Source organism: Cydia fagiglandana, chromosome 15 (assembly GCF_963556715.1).
Source record: "Cydia fagiglandana chromosome 15, ilCydFagi1.1, whole genome shotgun sequence".
In the NCBI taxonomy this organism is placed as follows: Eukaryota; Metazoa; Arthropoda; class Insecta; order Lepidoptera; family Tortricidae; genus Cydia; species Cydia fagiglandana.
The window spans coordinates 2471462-2491109 of NC_085946.1; the positions used below are offsets into that span (position 1 = coordinate 2471462).

At 41.4% G+C, this 19648-nt stretch overlaps 1 protein-coding gene across 3 annotated transcripts in view; it reads right to left on the minus strand.

Annotated features, from left to right (window-relative positions):
• LOC134671175 (fumarate hydratase, mitochondrial-like) overlaps positions 1–19648 on the minus strand; it is a 33022-nt gene that overhangs the window by 9028 nt on the left and 4346 nt on the right. Inside the window, exons 2-10 of one of the 3 annotated variants that reach the window (XM_063528952.1) lie at positions 18925–19041; positions 16019–16100; positions 15247–15368; positions 14584–14816; positions 12054–12259; positions 3818–4021; positions 2365–2526; positions 1749–1879; positions 1256–1383 (exon numbers count right to left, since the gene is read on the minus strand). In XM_063528952.1, the coding sequence (XP_063385022.1) occupies positions 1256–1383; positions 1749–1879; positions 2365–2526; positions 3818–4021; positions 12054–12259; positions 14584–14816; positions 15247–15368; positions 16019–16100; positions 18925–19041 (1385 nt within the window). Of the gene's footprint in view, positions 1–1136; positions 1384–1748; positions 1880–2364; positions 2527–3817; positions 4022–12053; positions 12260–14583; positions 14817–15246; positions 15369–16018; positions 16101–18924; positions 19042–19648 lie in introns of those variants that run through there. The other 2 variants (XM_063528954.1, XM_063528953.1) reach the window with 2 other exon arrangements.

Below are 19648 nucleotides of genomic sequence, written 5' to 3' on the forward strand. Positions count from 1 at the left end.
ATAATAAGTACAAATACAATTGTCGTGGTAGGTATACGTTCGGAATCTTTATTCAAATAGAAACAATAAATTGAAGTAGGACACAGAAATGACTAAATGCAAACACATTTATTTACTTTTGCTACAATTAGCAATACAAAAGTTCTAAATTCTATACATCCAATTCATGATTTTATAAATTACTTAATTTAGATTTTATGATAGGATGTTTATAAAAAGAAAATACTGGAATATTGAAATCCTCGAGATTTTCAAAACATAATATTCACTTAATTTTATTTACGGTACTTCTCCCCGTTTTTTAAATGACTAAATTGGCAGTTATCTTGAAAGGGAGAAATATTAGCTTTTAACGTTTTGAGCTCACTTAACCGTCAAATCATGTTACAGAAAGACGGTATCCTTGATGTCATTTATAGTTCGTTTTTTTTAGCATTAGAAAGAACTTCGCAGAAGTAAGCGTGTGGTTCCAAATCCGGCAATTTTAGCGGTAATAATTCGAAGTAAATTATATGTATTGACCGTGCTACATTAGATAATTCAATCATTATTAACAATTAAAGAGCCTGATAAAAACTGTACGCTTACTTCTGTGGAGTTCTTTCTAATGCTAAAAAAAACGAACTATAGGGCCCGTTATCACTCTCGAAAGAAAAGTAATTATAATTATTCCTTTCGTTATACGGATTTACATTTACGGTAGTCAAGTGTGTAATTATACAATTACACATTTGTATAATTACACAATTACACAGTTACAATATCTTAACTAGATTCGTACTCAAGGAAACTCAAGTTACAATATTAAGTCGCCGTACAACGAGTGCTGTAAACACACCAAATACATTTTGCAGCACTTTTCCACTTTACAGTACTTTTATTTATTTATTTGTGAAGTATGAAGATGCTATTTTTTTAACACTTCAGATGAAGCTAAGAAACCGACCTTTGACATGATAACTTAGATTTAAATTCAATGAATTATAGGTAAAACAGATTTTTGCACGTTATTAAGGTAATCGTATCACGCCACAGATAAAGCAGACCTTATTTGTGGAATGCCCTTATAGCTCAGGATAGTATACCGCCTATCCAATATCTTTGTCCAATGTGTATTGCGTCTCACATTTAGCTTAATGAGAGAGTGATACGAAATGACATTGGACAAAGAAATTGCACAGGTGGAATACCACCCTCGTTTTTCTCCAGTATTTCAGCACCCTCCGTAGATCATATTTCTTGATTAGTTGTTTACTTGGGTCCCAGCATGTCTTCGGGTCTGACCCACTGGTCGAACTGTTCCTCAGTAAGGATGCCGAGTTTGATGGCCGTTCCCTTGAGGGTGCCTCCTTCCTTGTGCGCGGTCTTGGCGATTTGGGCCGCCTGGAAATGGAAATGTTTTAGTTAGTTTTCAATACTTAATGTTAATATTAAGGAAGTATTGTTCAGTTGGCATCAAATATATCGGAGCTGCCGAGTTGCTCGTAAATACCTGAACATGTGCTTTAACATCTTGAAAATAGAGGCTTTGTTCAGATATTTGTGAGCACATTGGCCACTCCGATATATCCGATGGAGCGATGGTGACTGTAACAATTGAACCATTCAGGGTTTAAGTTCCAATTAAAGCATTAAAAAAATGGAATTTATTTTGTCGTGGTGAAAAAGTAGTCTAGGAGTGTGACCTTTTAATTCGGAGGTCGTGGATTCGAAACCAGACTGACAGTATTTTTTTAAAAGCTGGTCACCTTATCGTATCCGATGTGGGGGTTGAGCGCGGTGACCAGCATGAGGGACTCGTTCATGATCTGGTTAATCTTGGCCTCGTTGGCCTTGATGCCCTTGGCGCAGCCGTTGTTGAAGGCCTGGCAGCCGTCACCTGGAAATAACATAATAATATTCTTAGAACATCATCTAATAGACCGCAGTTCGTTAACCGTGTCTCCACGGGGTCACGTGGTTGCCCATCACCCGCGCCGCCGCCATAGTTATGGCGTCACTGTGTAGGGTTCTTACACTGACTTAACATAGGTACTCGAACACTAACCAATAAGCTTCAAAGACCGAAGCACATTGTCCCACGCTGCAGGCCACGTGATTGCCCACCTGCGCCGCCAACACGGTTAGCGCTTCACACTGGGTGGGGTTCACATGGGCCAGTAGAGTAAGTACAACATACCGATGAGCCTGATGGACCGCAGCACATTAGCCACGATCATGGGCTTGAACACGTTGCGCTCGAAGTGTCCCGTGGCTCCGCCCACAGTGCAGGCCACGTGGTTGCCCATCACCTGCGCCGCCAACATGGCTAGCGCTTCACACTGGGTGGGGTTCACATGGGCCAGTAGAGCAAGTACAACATACCGATGAGCCTGATGGACCGCAGCACATTAGCCACGATCATGGGCTTGAACACGTTGAGCTCGAAGTGTCCCGTGGCTCCGCCCACGGTGCAGGCCACGTGGTTGCCCATCACCTGCGCCGCCAACATGGTTAGCGCTTCGCACTGGGTGGGGTTCACTTTGCCTGAAATTTTAACAGTATTGTAAGAACATTGTATTAAAAAAAAACAACTGTGGGCGTCCGCTAGCTGGCGGGGTTACAAAAACTAGTATGAGCAATGCTAAAGCTCTGGTTTCCTAGGATAGCGTGGCCGTCATATAGCGGTCATCTCCATACAAAAAACTACAACATCCATATATAGCCTTATTATTTTGTATGGAGACGGCCGCTATATGACGGCACCGTTATCCTAGGAAAACAGAGATTAACTGGCGCGGACGCGTGCGACGGATTTTAGCGCCAGCTAGCGCAGACGCCTGTGACTGCTACATAATGAAAGGCATTAAAATACAAGTGGGTTTATGAAACGAACATTGTGTGTTTCATATGATCAGACGAGTGTTTTAATGCATGATTGTACTTTATAGAATACGACTATTAAAAATACTTAGTAAAATGGAGAAAAATGCCTGGATCTTGAATCCGATTGATTTTAAACAATACGAGGCTAATTATGATACAATTGTAATCTAGTGATCTTTTACACAAAAATTACAGTAATTTACATTGAATCTAATCAATTTTATATTAGGTATACTTTTAAAATTTAAAAACATTTGATGTATACAGTACAATTTGAAGTTTACAATAAAAAAGAATCAACAATATTTACCCATATATTAGGTATTCTTGCAAATGAAACATTTCAGATTTTCTGTAAACGTATCGCACGATATTTCATACTCTTCATTATTTTTTTCAACACTCGGGTAACAAAAGCCGTAATTTTTTACTTTTCAGTTTCATAAAATCACATTTAAAAAAACTGTTGGGCAAGCAAATAAAATTAAACATTACATTTAAAAAGCCTCGCGACGCAGTTCTATATAAGAACGTTTGATGGTAGTATAGTGTACTAGACGTAAATCTTATGATGTTATATAGTGACAAAAAAAAAGTGTTTTATCAAATATTATATTTTCGATACAAAAGCTTTTGTAGCTGACTTTTCTTTCAACAGACAACTAATACTCATCGAGACAATTCTATCAAACCAAAACTAAATTAGTTTGCATACACATACACACCCGGCATAATCGAAGAGCCAGGTTCATTCTCCGGCAGCATAAGTTCTCCTAACCCACACCAGGGCCCAGAAGCGAGCAGCCGTATGTCGTTGCCGATCTTCATGAGCGAGCAAATAACGTGTCAGCTAGAAATTTTGTATAAGTGGTCTGTGCTATGAAAATTCCCTAGCCTTATTATGTAGACGCAAGGACTGTTGATTAGTTTAGAGTGTTTTTGTTATACATACCGGGCATAATCGAAGATCCAGGTTCATTCTCCGGCAGCATAAGTTCTCCTAGCCCACACCTAGGCCCAGAAGCGAGCAGCCGTATGTCGTTGCCGATCTTCATGAGCGAGCAGGCGATGGTGTTGAGCGCGCCGTGCACCTCCACCATGGCGTCGTGGGAGGCGAGCGCTTCGAACTTGTTCGGGGCCGTTTCGAACGGGATGCCTGGAAATAAGTGTGTTAAGGATTGTAGTCTTAAAATAATTTCGCCTGGCAACATTATCGTTCAAACTTTAAAAAAATATACTTCCCCCCCTTCTCGTATCGCAAATGTAACATGTCGGGCGCATCTCGCTGCGCTAGTTATTATTTTCGAATATTATCGTCTCGGTTCATCTAAAAGATTCAATTTCGTCTGTAAACTGTGTGTACTCATTGTGGAAGGCTAATCAGTTGAAGAAGCACTGCTCCTGCTCCTTTTCGGTGTCCACGCTGGTCCAGGTAACTCGGATTCGAGGTAAGTCTAGACGAGCCGAAGGTCTGAGAAGCCTGCGCCAGCCTCCACCGAGAGCTGCACCGTCATCTACAGCTCAGCAAGGTGAGTGCTTTTACCAATTGACCTAGCCTGTCCTAAGTTCCACGGTATATCGTTTCGTATCGCGTCTCGTAATTCGCTTGAATACAGTCCACATAATTTTTAAATATCGAAGTAAAATAATCCCCTTAACATTTTTTGGTCCCACGATCCGGATAACTTGTAAGGTGACCGTGGTTATTTTCGCTTTAAATATCAATTTTCGTCAATAAATTGTTCATTGTAAAATCATAAAAACATTGGAGGGTAAGATTGAAACACTTGGCTTGGGCGTTTTTCCGTTAGTTAAACTATCGAGCGTTTAGTTCATAGACTAAAATTGTGTGTCGAATTAATTACGTTTCTGAACGCAACTTTTAGCTGTCATTTTTGACAAGTTGTCAATTGAAAATCATAACCTATCATTATTATCGAATCAAATAGTTTTGTTGTTGTTTTAGTGATTCAATATACATATTTTTACAAAATAAACATGACACTTGGTGGGGATTCGTCCGAAAGTTTCGACAAGAGCCGTGTAGGTCGGGATTATGCGTTCGTGCGGATGGAGTATATAAAGAGTTCCGATCTGCAAGGTTATTGTTCACAAGATGTAATTAAACTTGAAAGTGAATTTCATGCCTTTCAAATTGAATTGCTTTCGGCGATTCCAGCTGGTGATAGGTCAAGTGAATTAGAAATATCATCACAGTTCGAACAAATGGTAAAATCCATAAAAATACGTTTAGCAGAAATAAAACCTGAAGTGTTAAATAAAAGTGACAGTTGCGGTTCAAGTTCGAGTGTTAAATTACCTAAAATTAATATAGTTCCTTTCGATTCGAAAATTGAGAATTGGGTGTCGTTCATCCAGATCTTTGACTCGCTGATTCACAGTAAAAATATCCCGGCAGTAGAAAAACTGCACTATTTGTTGTCGAGTGTTACCGGCCATGCTTTCGACTTAATTAAAAATTACCCATTATGTGATGAAAATTATTTAATGGCCTATAACACACTAAAATTACATTTTGGGAAAAAAAGGGTGATTGCCAGTATATTTTATGAAAAAATATTAAACTGTGAGGCGGCGAAGTCCAAGACTGCATCGGAATTAGTTAGAGTTTGTCGAACCTTTAAGGAAAACTTAGAAATTTTATCAAAGTATCAATTGCCTGACAGGAACTTTATGTTATTTCATGCACTTTGGTCAAAATTAGATGTTAGTAGTAAGGAAGCTTTTGAGTTGCAACTTGAATCAAACACAGAAATTCCTAGTTATGAGGAATTAATTTCGTTTATTGAAAAGCGGAGCCAGGCATTAGAGAACAGCGTTGGTAAGTCGTTAACATTATCTAGTAAACCAATGTATAGTAAGCCAGTGTCGAATAAGGCTAAGCCTGCTCTCCTTGTGCCGCCAGTGAGCAACTGTGCTATGTGTTCCGCACCGGGACACAAATTGGATAACTGTACAAAATTTTTGGAACTGCAGCCATTGGAAAGGTTTGCTCAGGTTAAGGAGAGGAGACTTTGCATACTTTGTTGTAGGCCATCACACTCGGTTAAAAATTGTAAATCATCGGTGACTTGTGGCATCTGCAAGCGCAGACACCACACATTATTGCATTTCGAAAAGGATAAGGAGTTGGAACCAACAGCTCCGCCGACCCAAGTGGCATTGGCTGTGCATAATGCAAATGCACCAAGTTTGTTCTCGACAGCTATTGTGATGATAAAAAATAAATTTAATAATTTTGTACCAATTCGAATGCTGATGGACAATGCCTCGGCTTGTAACTTTGTAACATTGAAGTGCGCTCAAAAACTTGGAATACCAATTAGAAATAATTCACCAACGGTGAACGGTGTTGGTCTGTCATCGACTGACACTTTTGGAATTGTCGATTGTGAGATAGTTCCTTCGAATGGGGACTCCTCATGCAAATTGTCGTTTGAAGCGTTCGTGCTTCCCAAGATCTGCCATGATATGCCACCAGAACCACTGAATGTGTCTTCTTGGAGGCATCTGAAGGATTTAGATCTTGCTGATCCGTCTTTCCACAAATCTGGACCAATAGACATGTTGGTTAACGTCAACCTTTTCGCTGCTGCACTACAATCTGGCGTTGTCAAGGGCAACGCAGATGAGCCCATAGCTGTCCGCACTGTTTTCGGCTGGTTGGTAATGGGTGAGTGCCCTATAAACGTTAACACTTCTCGTTCTCGTTGTCATAAAGGTTCAGAAGGTGATACTCAGAGGTGCTATCTCGTGTCGAGTCTATCATTAGACAATAATATCAAGCGCTTCTGGGAACTGGAAAGTGTAGATCCTCCCAAAAATATCGTTTTGTCGAAATCAGAAATGTCGTGTGAAAACCAAATGGAAACTTCATATTGTCGCACTCCTGAGGGTAGGATGGTCGTACCATTAACTTATGTCGACCCTCAGGATAAACCCAGGTTTTCAAATTCTCGTGAGATAGCTCTCAAGCGTCTCTTAAATTTAGAGAGGAAATTCAAATTGAATCCTCAGTTTCGGACAGCTTATGTCAATTTCATGGATGACTACCTTAGTTGTGGTCACATGGTGGAAGTTGATCCTCCCTTGTCGTCTGAAGGTCAGTTTTATTACATCCCCCACCACGGAATTTTGCGCCCTGACTCCTCCACTACTCCTCTTCGCTGTGTTTTTGACGCTAGCGCCCAGGATTCTTCAGGGAAGTCCTTGAACGATACACTGCTTGCCGGCCCTAAATTGCAAAATAACATATTTGACTTGCTGGCTCGTTTTCGATGGCATGCAGTAGTGTTCACCGGTGACATCAAACAAATGTACCGGCAGTTCCTTGTCGATTTACAGGACTGCGACTATCAGCGCATTTTGTGGCGCCCGTCACCTGATGATCCCGTGAAAGATTATCGTTTGCTCACAGTGACCTATGGTGTGTCCTGTGCTCCATATCAGGCGCTCTGGTGCATATCGAAGTTAGCAAAGGAGTTTTCGTCTCGTGCTCCTCAAGGTGCTGCAGTGTTGGCTAGGGATGCGTATGTCGACGACGTTGTGTCAGGTGCAGACTCTGTCGAGGATGCGTTAGTGTTACGACAACAGTTGGTGGAAATATTATCGTCTGCTCAGCTTCATCTGCGCAAATGGACCTCTAACAGCCCTGAATTTCTAGGAAGTTTGCCTGGTTCAGAGCTGTACTCAGATCAACTTCACAATTTCGAAAACGTCCATGATTTATCGTTAAAAATTCTCGGTTTGTCGTGGCTTCCCAAGGAAGATACTTTCACATTCAAGACCTCCTTGAATGATTGTCGTTGTACGAAGCGATCGATCCTCTCGGACATCGCTCGTATTTTTGATCCTCTGGGTCTATTGTCGCCTGTCGTATTTTTCGCAAAATATTTAATACAACTTCTATGGGTTTCTGGTGTCGATTGGGACAGCGAGGTTCCTATCGCTATCGCTCAAGAATGGCGTAAATTCAAATCGCAATTGGCGGAAATGAGCTCGTTGTCCATTCCCCGTAGAATGGTTGTATCTTTCGTATCGTTACAGCTCCACGGGTACTGTGACGCCTCGGAGAAGGGTTACTGTGCTGTCATTTATTGTCGTGTCGTTCAAAATGACGGATCCGTTGTCGTGCGTCTTTGTTGCGCTAAAACGAAAGTGGCCCCACTTCGTAAATGTTCTATCCCGAGATGTGAGCTGTTATCTGCTGTCTTGTTGTCAGATTTGATTGTCTCGTTTGCAGAAGCTCTAAAAGATTTTCACACTTTTGATGATATCCACGCTTGGTCAGATTCTACTGTCGCGCTGACTTGGATTCGTTCGTGTCCATCAAAGTGGAAAACTTTTGTGGCTAATAGGGTTGCGCACATACAAGAGAACGTCCCCCCTGAAAATTGGCACCACGTGTCTGGTTCGGATAATCCAGCGGATTGCGGCTCCCGCGGTTTGTTACCTGCTGATTTAATCCAGAATACGCTATGGTGGGCGGGGCCTACTTGGCTGTCTAATCCTCAAGAATCTTGGCCGCAATCTGAGATCCTTTCTGATCAAGCCGCTTCGAACGAGCAAAAAATCTATAGTTTGTTCACAGACTCTAATATATCGTTGATTGACAACATCTTAAGCAGATTCTCGTCTTTACAACGCATATTGCGTATTTTCGCTTATTGTTTTCGGTTCATGCATAACTTGCAAAAATCATTGTCGAAAATCACAGATCCGAACCTGTCGTCTGAAGAAATTACGAAAGTTCTTCACTTTCTCGTGAAACATGTCCAGGAGCGAGCTTTCGCTTCAGAATTGCGGTGCTTGTTGACAGATAAGTCACCCCACTCTCTATCGAAGCCCATGCGGAAATTGGCGCCGTTTGTGGATGAGCGTGGAATGCTAAGGGTGGGCGGTCGCCTTTCTAAAGGAGACCTGTCGTTCGATGTGAAACATCCACTATTATTGCCTCGTGATCACAGGTTGACTACGTTGATCATTGAGGACTACCATCACCGGTTTATGCACCCTGGATTGCAAACATTGCAAAATTTATTAGCCCAAGAATTCTGGGTTCTATCGGCAAGAAGGGCTATAAACTCGGTTATTTCATCTTGTATGAAGTGCTTTCGCGCTCGGCCTAAAGTGGCATCTCCTCCAATAATGGGCAACTTACCATCGTTTCGAATTAATCAAATTAAACCATTTTCGTCAGCGGCAGTAGATTACGCTGGTCCCTTTGATACTTGTTTGGCCCGGGGCCGTGGTCTACGCACATTTAAATCGTATATTTGCGTTTTCGTATGCACTGCCACCAAAGCAGTACATCTTGAGCTGGCCTCAGAGCTCACCACAGAGGCATATCTCGCAGCTCTGCGCCGTTTCATTTCGCGCCGCGGTCGGTGCTCTAGGCTGATCTCGGATCAGGGTAGAAACTTTATTGGCGCATCCAATATGCTCCAAGAATTCATGGCCAAGGCTTCACGTGCAGAACAAATAAATTTCGTTTTTAACCCGCCCGGCAGCCCACATTTCTCGGGGTTAGCCGAGGCTGGTGTAAAGTCAGTAAAGACACATCTCGCTCGCGTCGTGAGCTCTCAGCGCCGTACATTTGAGGAATTCTATACCATTTTGACCCAAATTGAGGCGATGCTGAACTCACGGCCTTTGTCCCCTGTCAGCTCGGACCCAAACGACCTGTCAGTTTTGACCCCCGGACATTTCCTTACTTTGGAGCCGCTCACCATATTGCCTGAAAGCAACATGGTAGATGCGAAATTAGGTCCACTTCAGAGATGGAAATTATTACAAAAGATCCATCAAGATTTCTGGCGCAAGTGGCACCTCGAATATTTGCACACATTGCAGCAACGCCACAAATGGTTCGATGGTCAGAAAAACATTGTCGTCGGGACGCTCGTGCTCATTGTCAATGAGCAATGTAGCCCCATGAAGTGGAAAATTGGCCGGGTGGTACAACTCCATCCAGGAAGTGACGGGATTTGTCGAGTTGTCACAGTTCGCACAGAATCGGGCGAACTTAAACGTCCGATAGTTAAACTGTGTCCCTTACCTTTGCAAAACTAGTGTTAATTCACTATCATATAGTCATAAGTATTAATTTTATCGTAGATTTAGATTAAAGTAAAAAATATATAGTAATAGGAAAATAAACCCTGAGCCATATCGATTCTATTTTATCCTCAGTTGACAATAACAGTACAAACTTGTGGAAAATACGTTGTATTTTGGTGGGCGGAAAATGTTAAGGATTGTAGTCTTAAAATAATTTCGCCTGGCAACATTATCGTTCAAACTTTAAAAAAATATACTTCCCCCCCTTCTCGTATCGCAAATGTAACATGTCGGGCGCATCTCGCTGCGCTAGTTATTATTTTCGAATATTATCGTCTCGGTTCATCTAAAAGATTCAATTTCGTCTGTAAACTGTGTGTACTCATTGTGGAAGGCTAATCAGTTGAAGAAGCACTGCTCCTGCTCCTTTTCGGTGTCCACGCTGGTCCAGGTAACTCGGATTCGAGGTAAGTCTAGACGAGCCGAAGGTCTGAGAAGCCTGCGCCAGCCTCCACCGAGAGCTGCACCGTCATCTACAGCTCAGCAAGGTGAGTGCTTTTACCAATTGACCTAGCCTGTCCTAAGTTCCACGGTATATCGTTTCGTATCGCGTCTCGTAATTCGCTTGAATACAGTCCACATAATTTTTAAATATCGAAGTAAAATAATCCCCTTAACAAAGTGTATAGCGTATTTGTTAACACAATTTATATTTAACCCTTTTCCAGGTCACACCAATCTACAAGGTTTTCCCGAAAAATCCAAATATATTCCAATTAATCCAGCTTTGATCATTAATTTGAAGACAAGTCACATTTCTCGAAAATCCAATCTATTTAAACCTTAACCCGGATTGCTAGGGTTGAAATTCTCTTGGCACGTATGTGGTCGAGAAATCGTACTATGCCTGGAAAAGGGTTAACGTCAAGCAAGGAATATTGGCAAAAAATTGGACAATCGAACTGCGATCTCTAAAAACAGAGCGTATCCACAGAATTCTTGTATCAGGCGATCATAAACAGTACTGAGCTTAACAGTGAGTGAGACGATGCAGCCTCAGAGTTCAGGGGTCTAAATTTGCCAGCCAAAAAACGATCTTGAAGTTTTTAGAATTGAATTTTGATGAGCTGTTTAAAGCTTATCAGTGACCGAAGCAATCTCCGCAGCGCATTTCTCAGCGAACCCTATGCGGGTGTTAAGGCCCTTGCCTATCGCAGTACCGATACTGCTCAGGGTCAGGTAGTGTAGGCGGGGTAGGGTATTAACCTATTTATTATGCCCTAGATACTAGAATGATCAATCATTTCAGTATAAATTTCACACAAAAGCAGGATTGAATAGTAATTTGTCAATCGAACTATCTTCTAGTACCTAGAACACAATATCCACTGAACACATGTACCAGGCACCCATAAATTGCGAAGAGCTTACCAGTGAGCGAAGCGATCTCCGCAGCGCATTTCTTTCGTCCTATACGGGTGTTGAGGCCCGTGCCGACCGTTAGTATCGGGGAAGAGTAACCTATTTATTATGTTCTAGATCAGTGGTTCTTAACCTTTTCAGTCCGGTCACCCCTATGACTAACTAGGGAACCTGGTTTTACCCCTCCTCCCAATGGTAATAAAAAATAAAACGTGTACGTTTGTTGTATTATTATATTAGGTTAGTTTATTACCCCCGTAAAATACCAGTTTTACCCCCACGGGGGTAATTACCCCCAGGTTAAGAACCACTGTTCTAGATAGAAGAATGATCAATCATTTCAGTATAAATTTGACACAAAAGCGGGATTCAATAGTAACTCGGTCAATCGAACTATCTTCTAGTACCTAGAACATAATATCCACTGAACGCATGTACCAGGCACCCATAAATTGCGAAGAGCTTACCCGTGAGCGAAGCGATCTCCGCAGCACATTTCTCGGCGAAGCCTACACGGGTGTTGAGGCCCGTGCCGACCGCAGTACCGCTAAGGTCTAGGTAGTGTAGGCGGGGTAGGTTAACGTATAAAATTGATACAAAAGCAGGATTAAATCGATCGAACTATCTTTTAGTACCTAGAACACCGAACGCATGTACCAGGCAACCATAAATTGCGAAGAGCTTACCCGTGAGCGAGGCGATCTCCGCAGCGCATTTCTCGGCGAAGCCTACGCGAGTGTTGAGGCCCGTGCCGACGGCCGTGCCGCCGAGCGCCAGGTAGTGCAGGCGCGGCAGCGTGGCGCACACGCGCTCGATGCCGTACGTCAGCTGCGCCTCGTAGCCGCTGAACTCTTGCCCGAGCGTCAGGGGCACGGCGTCCATCAAGTGGGTTCTGGAAGGCATTAAAAGGGAGTTTATATAAAATACAAACCGAAACGAGGTGTTCCAAAGAACAGCCCGAGAAGTTACATAGTATCCTGAGGGAAAAGAGGAGTTCCAAAAGACTATCCAAGGGTTCAAATAAAAGCGAGGCGTTCTAAATTTAAATAAAATCCTGAGCGAAGTGAAGCGGGTTCGAAAAAACAGTCCAAGAATTTAAATAGAAGCGAGGGGTTCTAAATAACATTCCGAAGATTTAAATACAATCCTGAGGGAAGCGAGGGTCTCGAAAAAACTGTATTTATTTTCCGTATTACTTGTATTTTATTTTTGTTAGAATAACATCTTTATTTAACATTGATATGTGACGTTCCACGGGAAAAGGTACCTTATGAGGGTTTCTAGTTTCGGAGATATGAAATGTTTTGTAAAGAGGTGAAAAAATGCTCAATTTTTTTTTATTGTGTGATCTGAAACCTTAATGCGTAACGTTTGTTTACCTGTTTTTATTTTTGTTATAAGTTAGTTATAAGCCTAGTAATGTCGTCTCAGAGTTTAGTCGAAAAGGTACCTTATGGAAAAAAGATTGAAAATTCCCAAAAAAACTAGTCAATACGGGAAAAGAAGTTTGGTAGAGAACTGTATTAGCATTCTGCAAAACTAATTTGATAATTTCAGTTCTGGTTGGGGCGCCTAGCAAATATTATAACCGTACATCGACCGACATTACAAATCCAAGTAGCCTGCTATTATACCAAAGTTACTCTCGTCAAGTCTTTCTTAACTAGAATAATCTTCATTTGGTTTGGTCGCATGCAATAAATCAGCCATTGGTTTGCTGAAAAATGCCAATACCCGACGCCATTACCTGCCATTACCTTATGAAATATCTGAGGTCATTGAACCTCAATGCCGCTTGTCTTCAATGGCAACCAAAATATATTATTGATAAGAAATAGACTATTTATACCATCTTTACCCCAAAATATTATTAGTTTATCCTAACTGTTCCATCATCATCATGCCTCATCATGTAACTTAACCACAAGGTACCTTTTCATTACATACAAATTATTGGTCTTTTTTAAGATTATTATGACGAAGAACTAATTAAATTTGTGGCAGTTTAATGTAAATTAATATTTTCTATTCATAAAAGATAAACTTCAATGTGATTGATGTTTTGTAGTGATGCATTATTAGATTTATTTCCATAAGGTACCTTTTCGTAAATGTATGGAGCAAATACTGTAATTGTTATGTAAGTTTAAAGTGGCATAAGGGGTTAAATATAGTATTTAGTTGGGGTTTTAGGATTTATTTCATTTGAATGATAGAATTTCTTTCATATGTGCTCAGAAAAATTGATTGTTTGTTACATTAAAAGTAAAAATATTCAATTTTCTGATTTTATATGAAAAAGTCAGAAAATACATTTTCACCTCTAAATCGGTATTGCTTTTAGCTTAAACTGTCTCTCAGTGTCGTTTTCTAATAGATACAATTTAAATCTTGAGAGCTCATTGCAATCAATCGTGAAAATGAAATAAAACTTTATTTTCAAGAGATTGGTTAGTATACACATAAATCAGTCGATATCAAAGGTTTCTATTTGCATTACAGAACAAGTCGCAACATTTTTTTAATCTCAGATATATAAGGTATTATTATTTGTAGTCAACTATGTAACTTACTTCAGGAACATAGTTTTTTAGGCGGCTAAACTTAAAACTTCTCTATTGTAAAGTTGCTCATTTCACAACATTATTTTCAAAAAATCATATCTCTGTAACTACGCAACTTAGAAGGTTGATCTTTTGTGTTATCGATAGCTTATTTATTGTAGATTACTGGGGTATGCATAACTCCATACCCGCCATAAGGTACCTTTGCCTGTGGGACGTCACATATATTTTTCTTGTAGATATACCGTTAGTGATTTTACCTTTATTACCTTCTAATCTTTCCACTCACATATTTGCAATGCATTGATTTCTCTTATTTTTGTTATTTTGATGTTTATTATTTATTTCTTTTGACGATCATAATATATATTCTTGTAAATTGACATACAATTTATAATGTAATGCTATATAATGAAAATAAATCTAATCTATAGCTCACCTGCCGATCTTGATGATCTTGCTGAACTCCTTGGACTTGGCAGCCACGGTGTCCCTCAAGGCGACCAGGCCGGGCGTGAGGCGGTCCCGCAGCTCCATGGCGACGGCTATGTGCATGGCCGTGGGGTACGTGTCCTTGGAGCTCTGCGACTTGTTCACGTGGTCGTTGGGGTGCACGGGGCTCTTGGAACCGAGGATCTAATCTATAGCTCACCTGCCGATCTTGATGATCTTGCTGAACTCCTTGGACTTGGCGGCCATGGTGTCCCTCAAGGCAACCAGGCCGGGCATGAGGCGGTCCCTCAGCTCCATGGCGACGGCTATGTGCATGGCCGTGGGGTACGTGTCGTTGGAGCTCTGGGACTTGTTAACGTGGTCGTTGGGATGCACGGGGCTCTTGGAGCCGAGCTCGCCGCCGAGGATCTGGATGGCCCGGTTGGCGATCACCTGGAGGTGGTAAACTGTGGCTTAGTTTTTTATTTATTTACTAAGAAACAGTAAGTTATAAAACCGATAAGTATATAAAGTAACATCTTTCTAGTAATTGACCTATAATTTCGTATTTGGAAATTACATGCATATGTACTAGTATGTGTGACGAGATGTGACGGAATCTTAATTTAGTAGGTAGTTATACAGGTATTTTTATTTTAAAGAAGAATAAACTAATTTCTTAAACAATCTTAGGCCGACTTGCACTATTCCACTAACCCGGGGTTAAGAGGTTAAACTGTGTCAAATTATACTGGAAACTATGGTAACTCCAGGTTTAACTGGTTAACCCCGGGTTAGTGGAATGGCGAAAGTGGCCCTTAATGAGCTAAATGCTGAAACAGGGCAAGTTAAATAAAAGCTTGTAAGGGAAAATGTAACCTACCTCATTGGTGTTCATGTTGGACTGTGTGCCGGATCCGGTCTGCCAGATGACGAGGGGAAAATGACCCTCCTTGTACAGCTTTCCGGAGATCACGTCTTCACAGGCTTTCATTATGGCGTCCGCTGAATTACAATTAAAAAATACAAGTTAGGATAAATAGTACATTGTATTTATCCTCGACGTTTAACCGTCCTCGCTTCGCCTCGTCCGATAAATTTTCTCCGATAAAATGGGTTTTTATGATAGAGTTATACACTTCGATTGAGAGACATACATATACAGGCATGTTACATATTTAAGCGCATTTAAAATACAGGCAAGAGTAGGAAACTAGTGTTCGGGCATTCTCGGCTTTGTTCGGCTCAGCATTGCTCCGAGCAATTATTAGGGTTGGCACAACTTGACGTCCCTTTGAGTGCACAACCACATATAAGATAATTACTTGAATTTTGACAACCCCAATTAGCCGAAAGGGACAGTGCCATACATTAGAAACAGCATGATTCGCCCTGAACCGATGTCAAACTACGGTTTTTTAGGAAGTTTCCTTTCTGTACGGTAGTACTATTACTTATTATGGTACAGGTCTGATTTCTCAACCTATTCTCGTGAGCAGGTTCGATGATTGTATGGAATTTTAATGTCCATTCCGTTTTTAGTTTTTTAGACATGGCGGAGCCAAAAGGATTCGTGACGTCTACAGCTCATAAAGCCTTTAGTTTTTTTTTATAATAGCCGCTAGCCACCCAGAGACCTATAAAAAGGCACTTACCGATTTTTTTATCAAGACCAAACTCGACGTTCACTTTGGCGGCGGCCTTCTTCAGGATACCAAAAGCCACGATAACGGGGTACTGAAACACAAAAACAAAAGTCATATAACGTCGCTTCCACCATTGTCATCACTCGAGGCGTTCAGAACAAAAACCGGAAAAGTGAGTTCGACTCTTCCGGTTTTTGTTATTTGTCGTTTTGTTTTGGGTTTGTTGTCTTTTTAGTAAGGTGCAGGGGGACAATTTCGACTGCGGGGAAATTTCAATTAAAATTCATCAATTCAAATCATTACAATTTACATTATTAACTAGAATGACATATATGTCCAGATAGCGATAAACAGGCTCTCGCACTCTAGTTAATAATGTAAAACATGGTAAGTAGATATTTCGATTAGTCGCAATTTTCCCGCAGTCGAAATTACCCCTCTGCACCTTACTTGTTGTTATAGCGGCAACAGAAATACAGCCTGGTGACAGACAGACAGACGGCCAGTGGAGTCTTAGTAATAGGGTCCCGTTTTTACCCTTTGGGTACCGAACCCTATAAACTAAATCTGGGCATTGGGTTAAGGAAAAAACTTGGGTGCTGGTACAGACTCAGAACGCGAAAATAACTCTTCCGAATAAATGTAAATCTAAAACAAATATTCATTATCTAAGTTATAACTCTAACCGACTATTAATAGATACAGATGGCACCCAAACCACAAGCGTTTCCAATCAATTCTAAACCAATTTAATTCGACATAACCGCTGCACCTAAATGTGGTTAGTTTTAATAGATAGCATGTGGTCGCTGCGTTTGGGGCCAATTGTTTTGTATTACATTACATCACTTGTTTGTGTATAACTTGTGGGAATATAACTGACCTTACGTTAACCTTTTGTTGAATGAATTGATTGTCAGTTGATTTTCGGTAGGTAAATAGTGATAATGTCATTCCGTACAAAAATGGGATTACATCTCTGTTTGCTTGTCATACAAGCAGTGGCGTAGCGTGGACTAATCTAGCCGTGGGCGAAGTCGCATCTGCGAGGCCCTTTTCTTTTACTGTGCCTGACCAAAGGGGCCTCACGCGAGGCCCCTCGGGCGCGAGGCCGTAGGCGACGGCCCACTTCGCCCTCGCCTAGCTGCGCCACTGCATACAAGTTTGTAAAAATAGGAATGTATTTTATCGTACCTGTTAAATTATATATGTAAATGTACAATTGTACCAATATTTTAACTCCTTTTTCGAAATATCAGCATGACTAAGCCGACTAAGGTTTCAGTATGAATTTGTACAAATAGTCTACAATCGACTGTTTTGTCTGCAATGTAGCATTTAAGGTCAGCAAAGTTATTAGAGACAGGGGCCCTAAAGGCCTGTGCACACCGGATGCGTGTGCGTGACGTGTACGTGCGCGTGCGGTGTTGTAGTATACAGATTCTTATGAGAGACGGCACACCGCTTGCGTGACGTGTGCGTGTGCGGCTCCAACATTTTAGCGCACGCACACGTGCACGTCACGCTCACGCAGGCCTTAACCCTAATAAAATAATCCTTTACGTTACGTAGTCGGGTAAAATGTATAAAATATACATATTGTTAATTAATTTATGTGTCTCATTCGCACTGGTCTCTGAAATAGGAGACACAAATAGGTATTAAACATGTAGCAATACTGTCAATTCGTCATGTCATGCGTACTGAATAGCAAAACACGTTATAATGCCGATAGAAAGTGGGGCAGGGTCTAGCAACACACAATTATAATCAAGGTGACATTAGGACTAACTTTGATATAAAATGAGGTTTTTAAAGAAGTGTAATAACGAACATTATGAAATCCCAAAAAAAATCCCAAAAAAAATTAGGCATTTTTTGTGATTTCAGAGTTGGTCCCATAGAAAAAGTTGTTCAGTATAGCCTACCTAATCACCTCGCACAATATCGCTAACGGTCCAAAACTGACCCTGTATAACAAATTCAACGACATATATCCTCGTATTTGTACTCAAGGACTAACTTCCGTATAAAATGTCATAAAACAGGAGATAGGTATATATTTATACTCAAGGACTAACTTCAGTATAAAATGTCATAAAATAGATTTTATATCATGGACATAAACTAGACAATACCATACCTTTTGTCGGAGTTTATGATCGCCGTAAATTTCATTTAATGATAACATTGCGATGTCTGTGCTGTTTAAATGAAGGTATTGTCTATGCTTTGGGTTGGTTGGACAATTCTCATTGTTCTTCTTGCAAAGTGCAGACGATGTTATTAAAAAACAATGATTAGTCTGAAGGTATAAACTAACACTCACAAGAACGCGCACTCAGCTTCTTTGGTCATATATGATGCGGTCTAAAAAGCACGACCTAGAAAGGCAGATTATCTTGGGCCAAATAGAGGGCAAGCGAGCGCGAGGAAAATCACCCACGAGATGGTCTGATGTTGTGAAGAGGGTGGTTGGCGGCAACATGCAGCGCGTGACCCATATGATCGCAGACTGTGGAGACGTAGCATACATGGTCGCGATCCTAAGCAATGAGGGACCGAGGAAGAAGATAAACTAACAGAAAACTATATTTCTACGACACGTTGAAGATCATTCTCATGTCGTCAAGTCATTTCATTGTGGTTTAGTATGACCAGATCACGTTTTTAACAGGAAATATTAAGTACCTACATATAAATATTTCGTGTGAGAGATGATATGAAACGAACGCAAGTGAATGATGAAATGACGGGCGACTATGAAACGAACGCAAGTGAATGATGAAATGACGGGCGACAGAGAGGTGTGGAAGAGAAAGACATGCTGCGCCGACCCCAAGTGAATGGGACAAGGGCAAGAATGATGATGATTTAAATATTTCGTGCCCCTTCTTTAGATTTTCTAGACTTACCGGCATACGTTCCTCAATGCCGCCGATGGGGAAATTCATGATGGATCTGACGGTCTGGGCTCCATAGAGCTTGTCATCGGGGACGTCTAGTTCGCCCATGGTGTCTTTTTCTTTGCGCTGCGGACAAAAAAGATTTCCAACGTTATTTCATCGTAATGTACCATCATAAATGTCTGTGCACACCGGCTGCGTGTGCGTGACGTGCACGTGCGCGTGCGGCGTTGTAGTATACAGATCCTTATGAGAGACGGCACACCGCCTGCGTGACGCGTGCGTGTGCGGCTTCAACATTTTAGCGCACGCACACGCGCATGTAACTCACACGCAAACCGGTGTGACTCGGCCTTAAGTGGGTTTGAATTTGCCTAATGTTAAGAGTATTGGGACCAATCGAAGCGACTTTGCAACCGATGCAGCACTTCAAACATGTGTCTTGTGTTTAGGTAATGAGTAATTCTTCTGATGTAATTTTTGGACGGTCAGCCCCGGTAAGAGTTAAAGGCTTCGTCACACAGGCGCGTTTTCCGGACGGGGCGTAAGCGGGGCGCGCCGCTTTTACATATAAAACGCTCACGCCCCGCCCCGAAAACGCGCTTGAGTGACGGAACCTTAAGCCCCTAAGGGTCGGTTGGACCAAACCGTTGGTATAAAAACTGGGCAAGTGCGAGTCGGGCTCGCGCACGAAGGGTTCCGTACCACAAAACAAAAAAAAAACAAAAAAAAC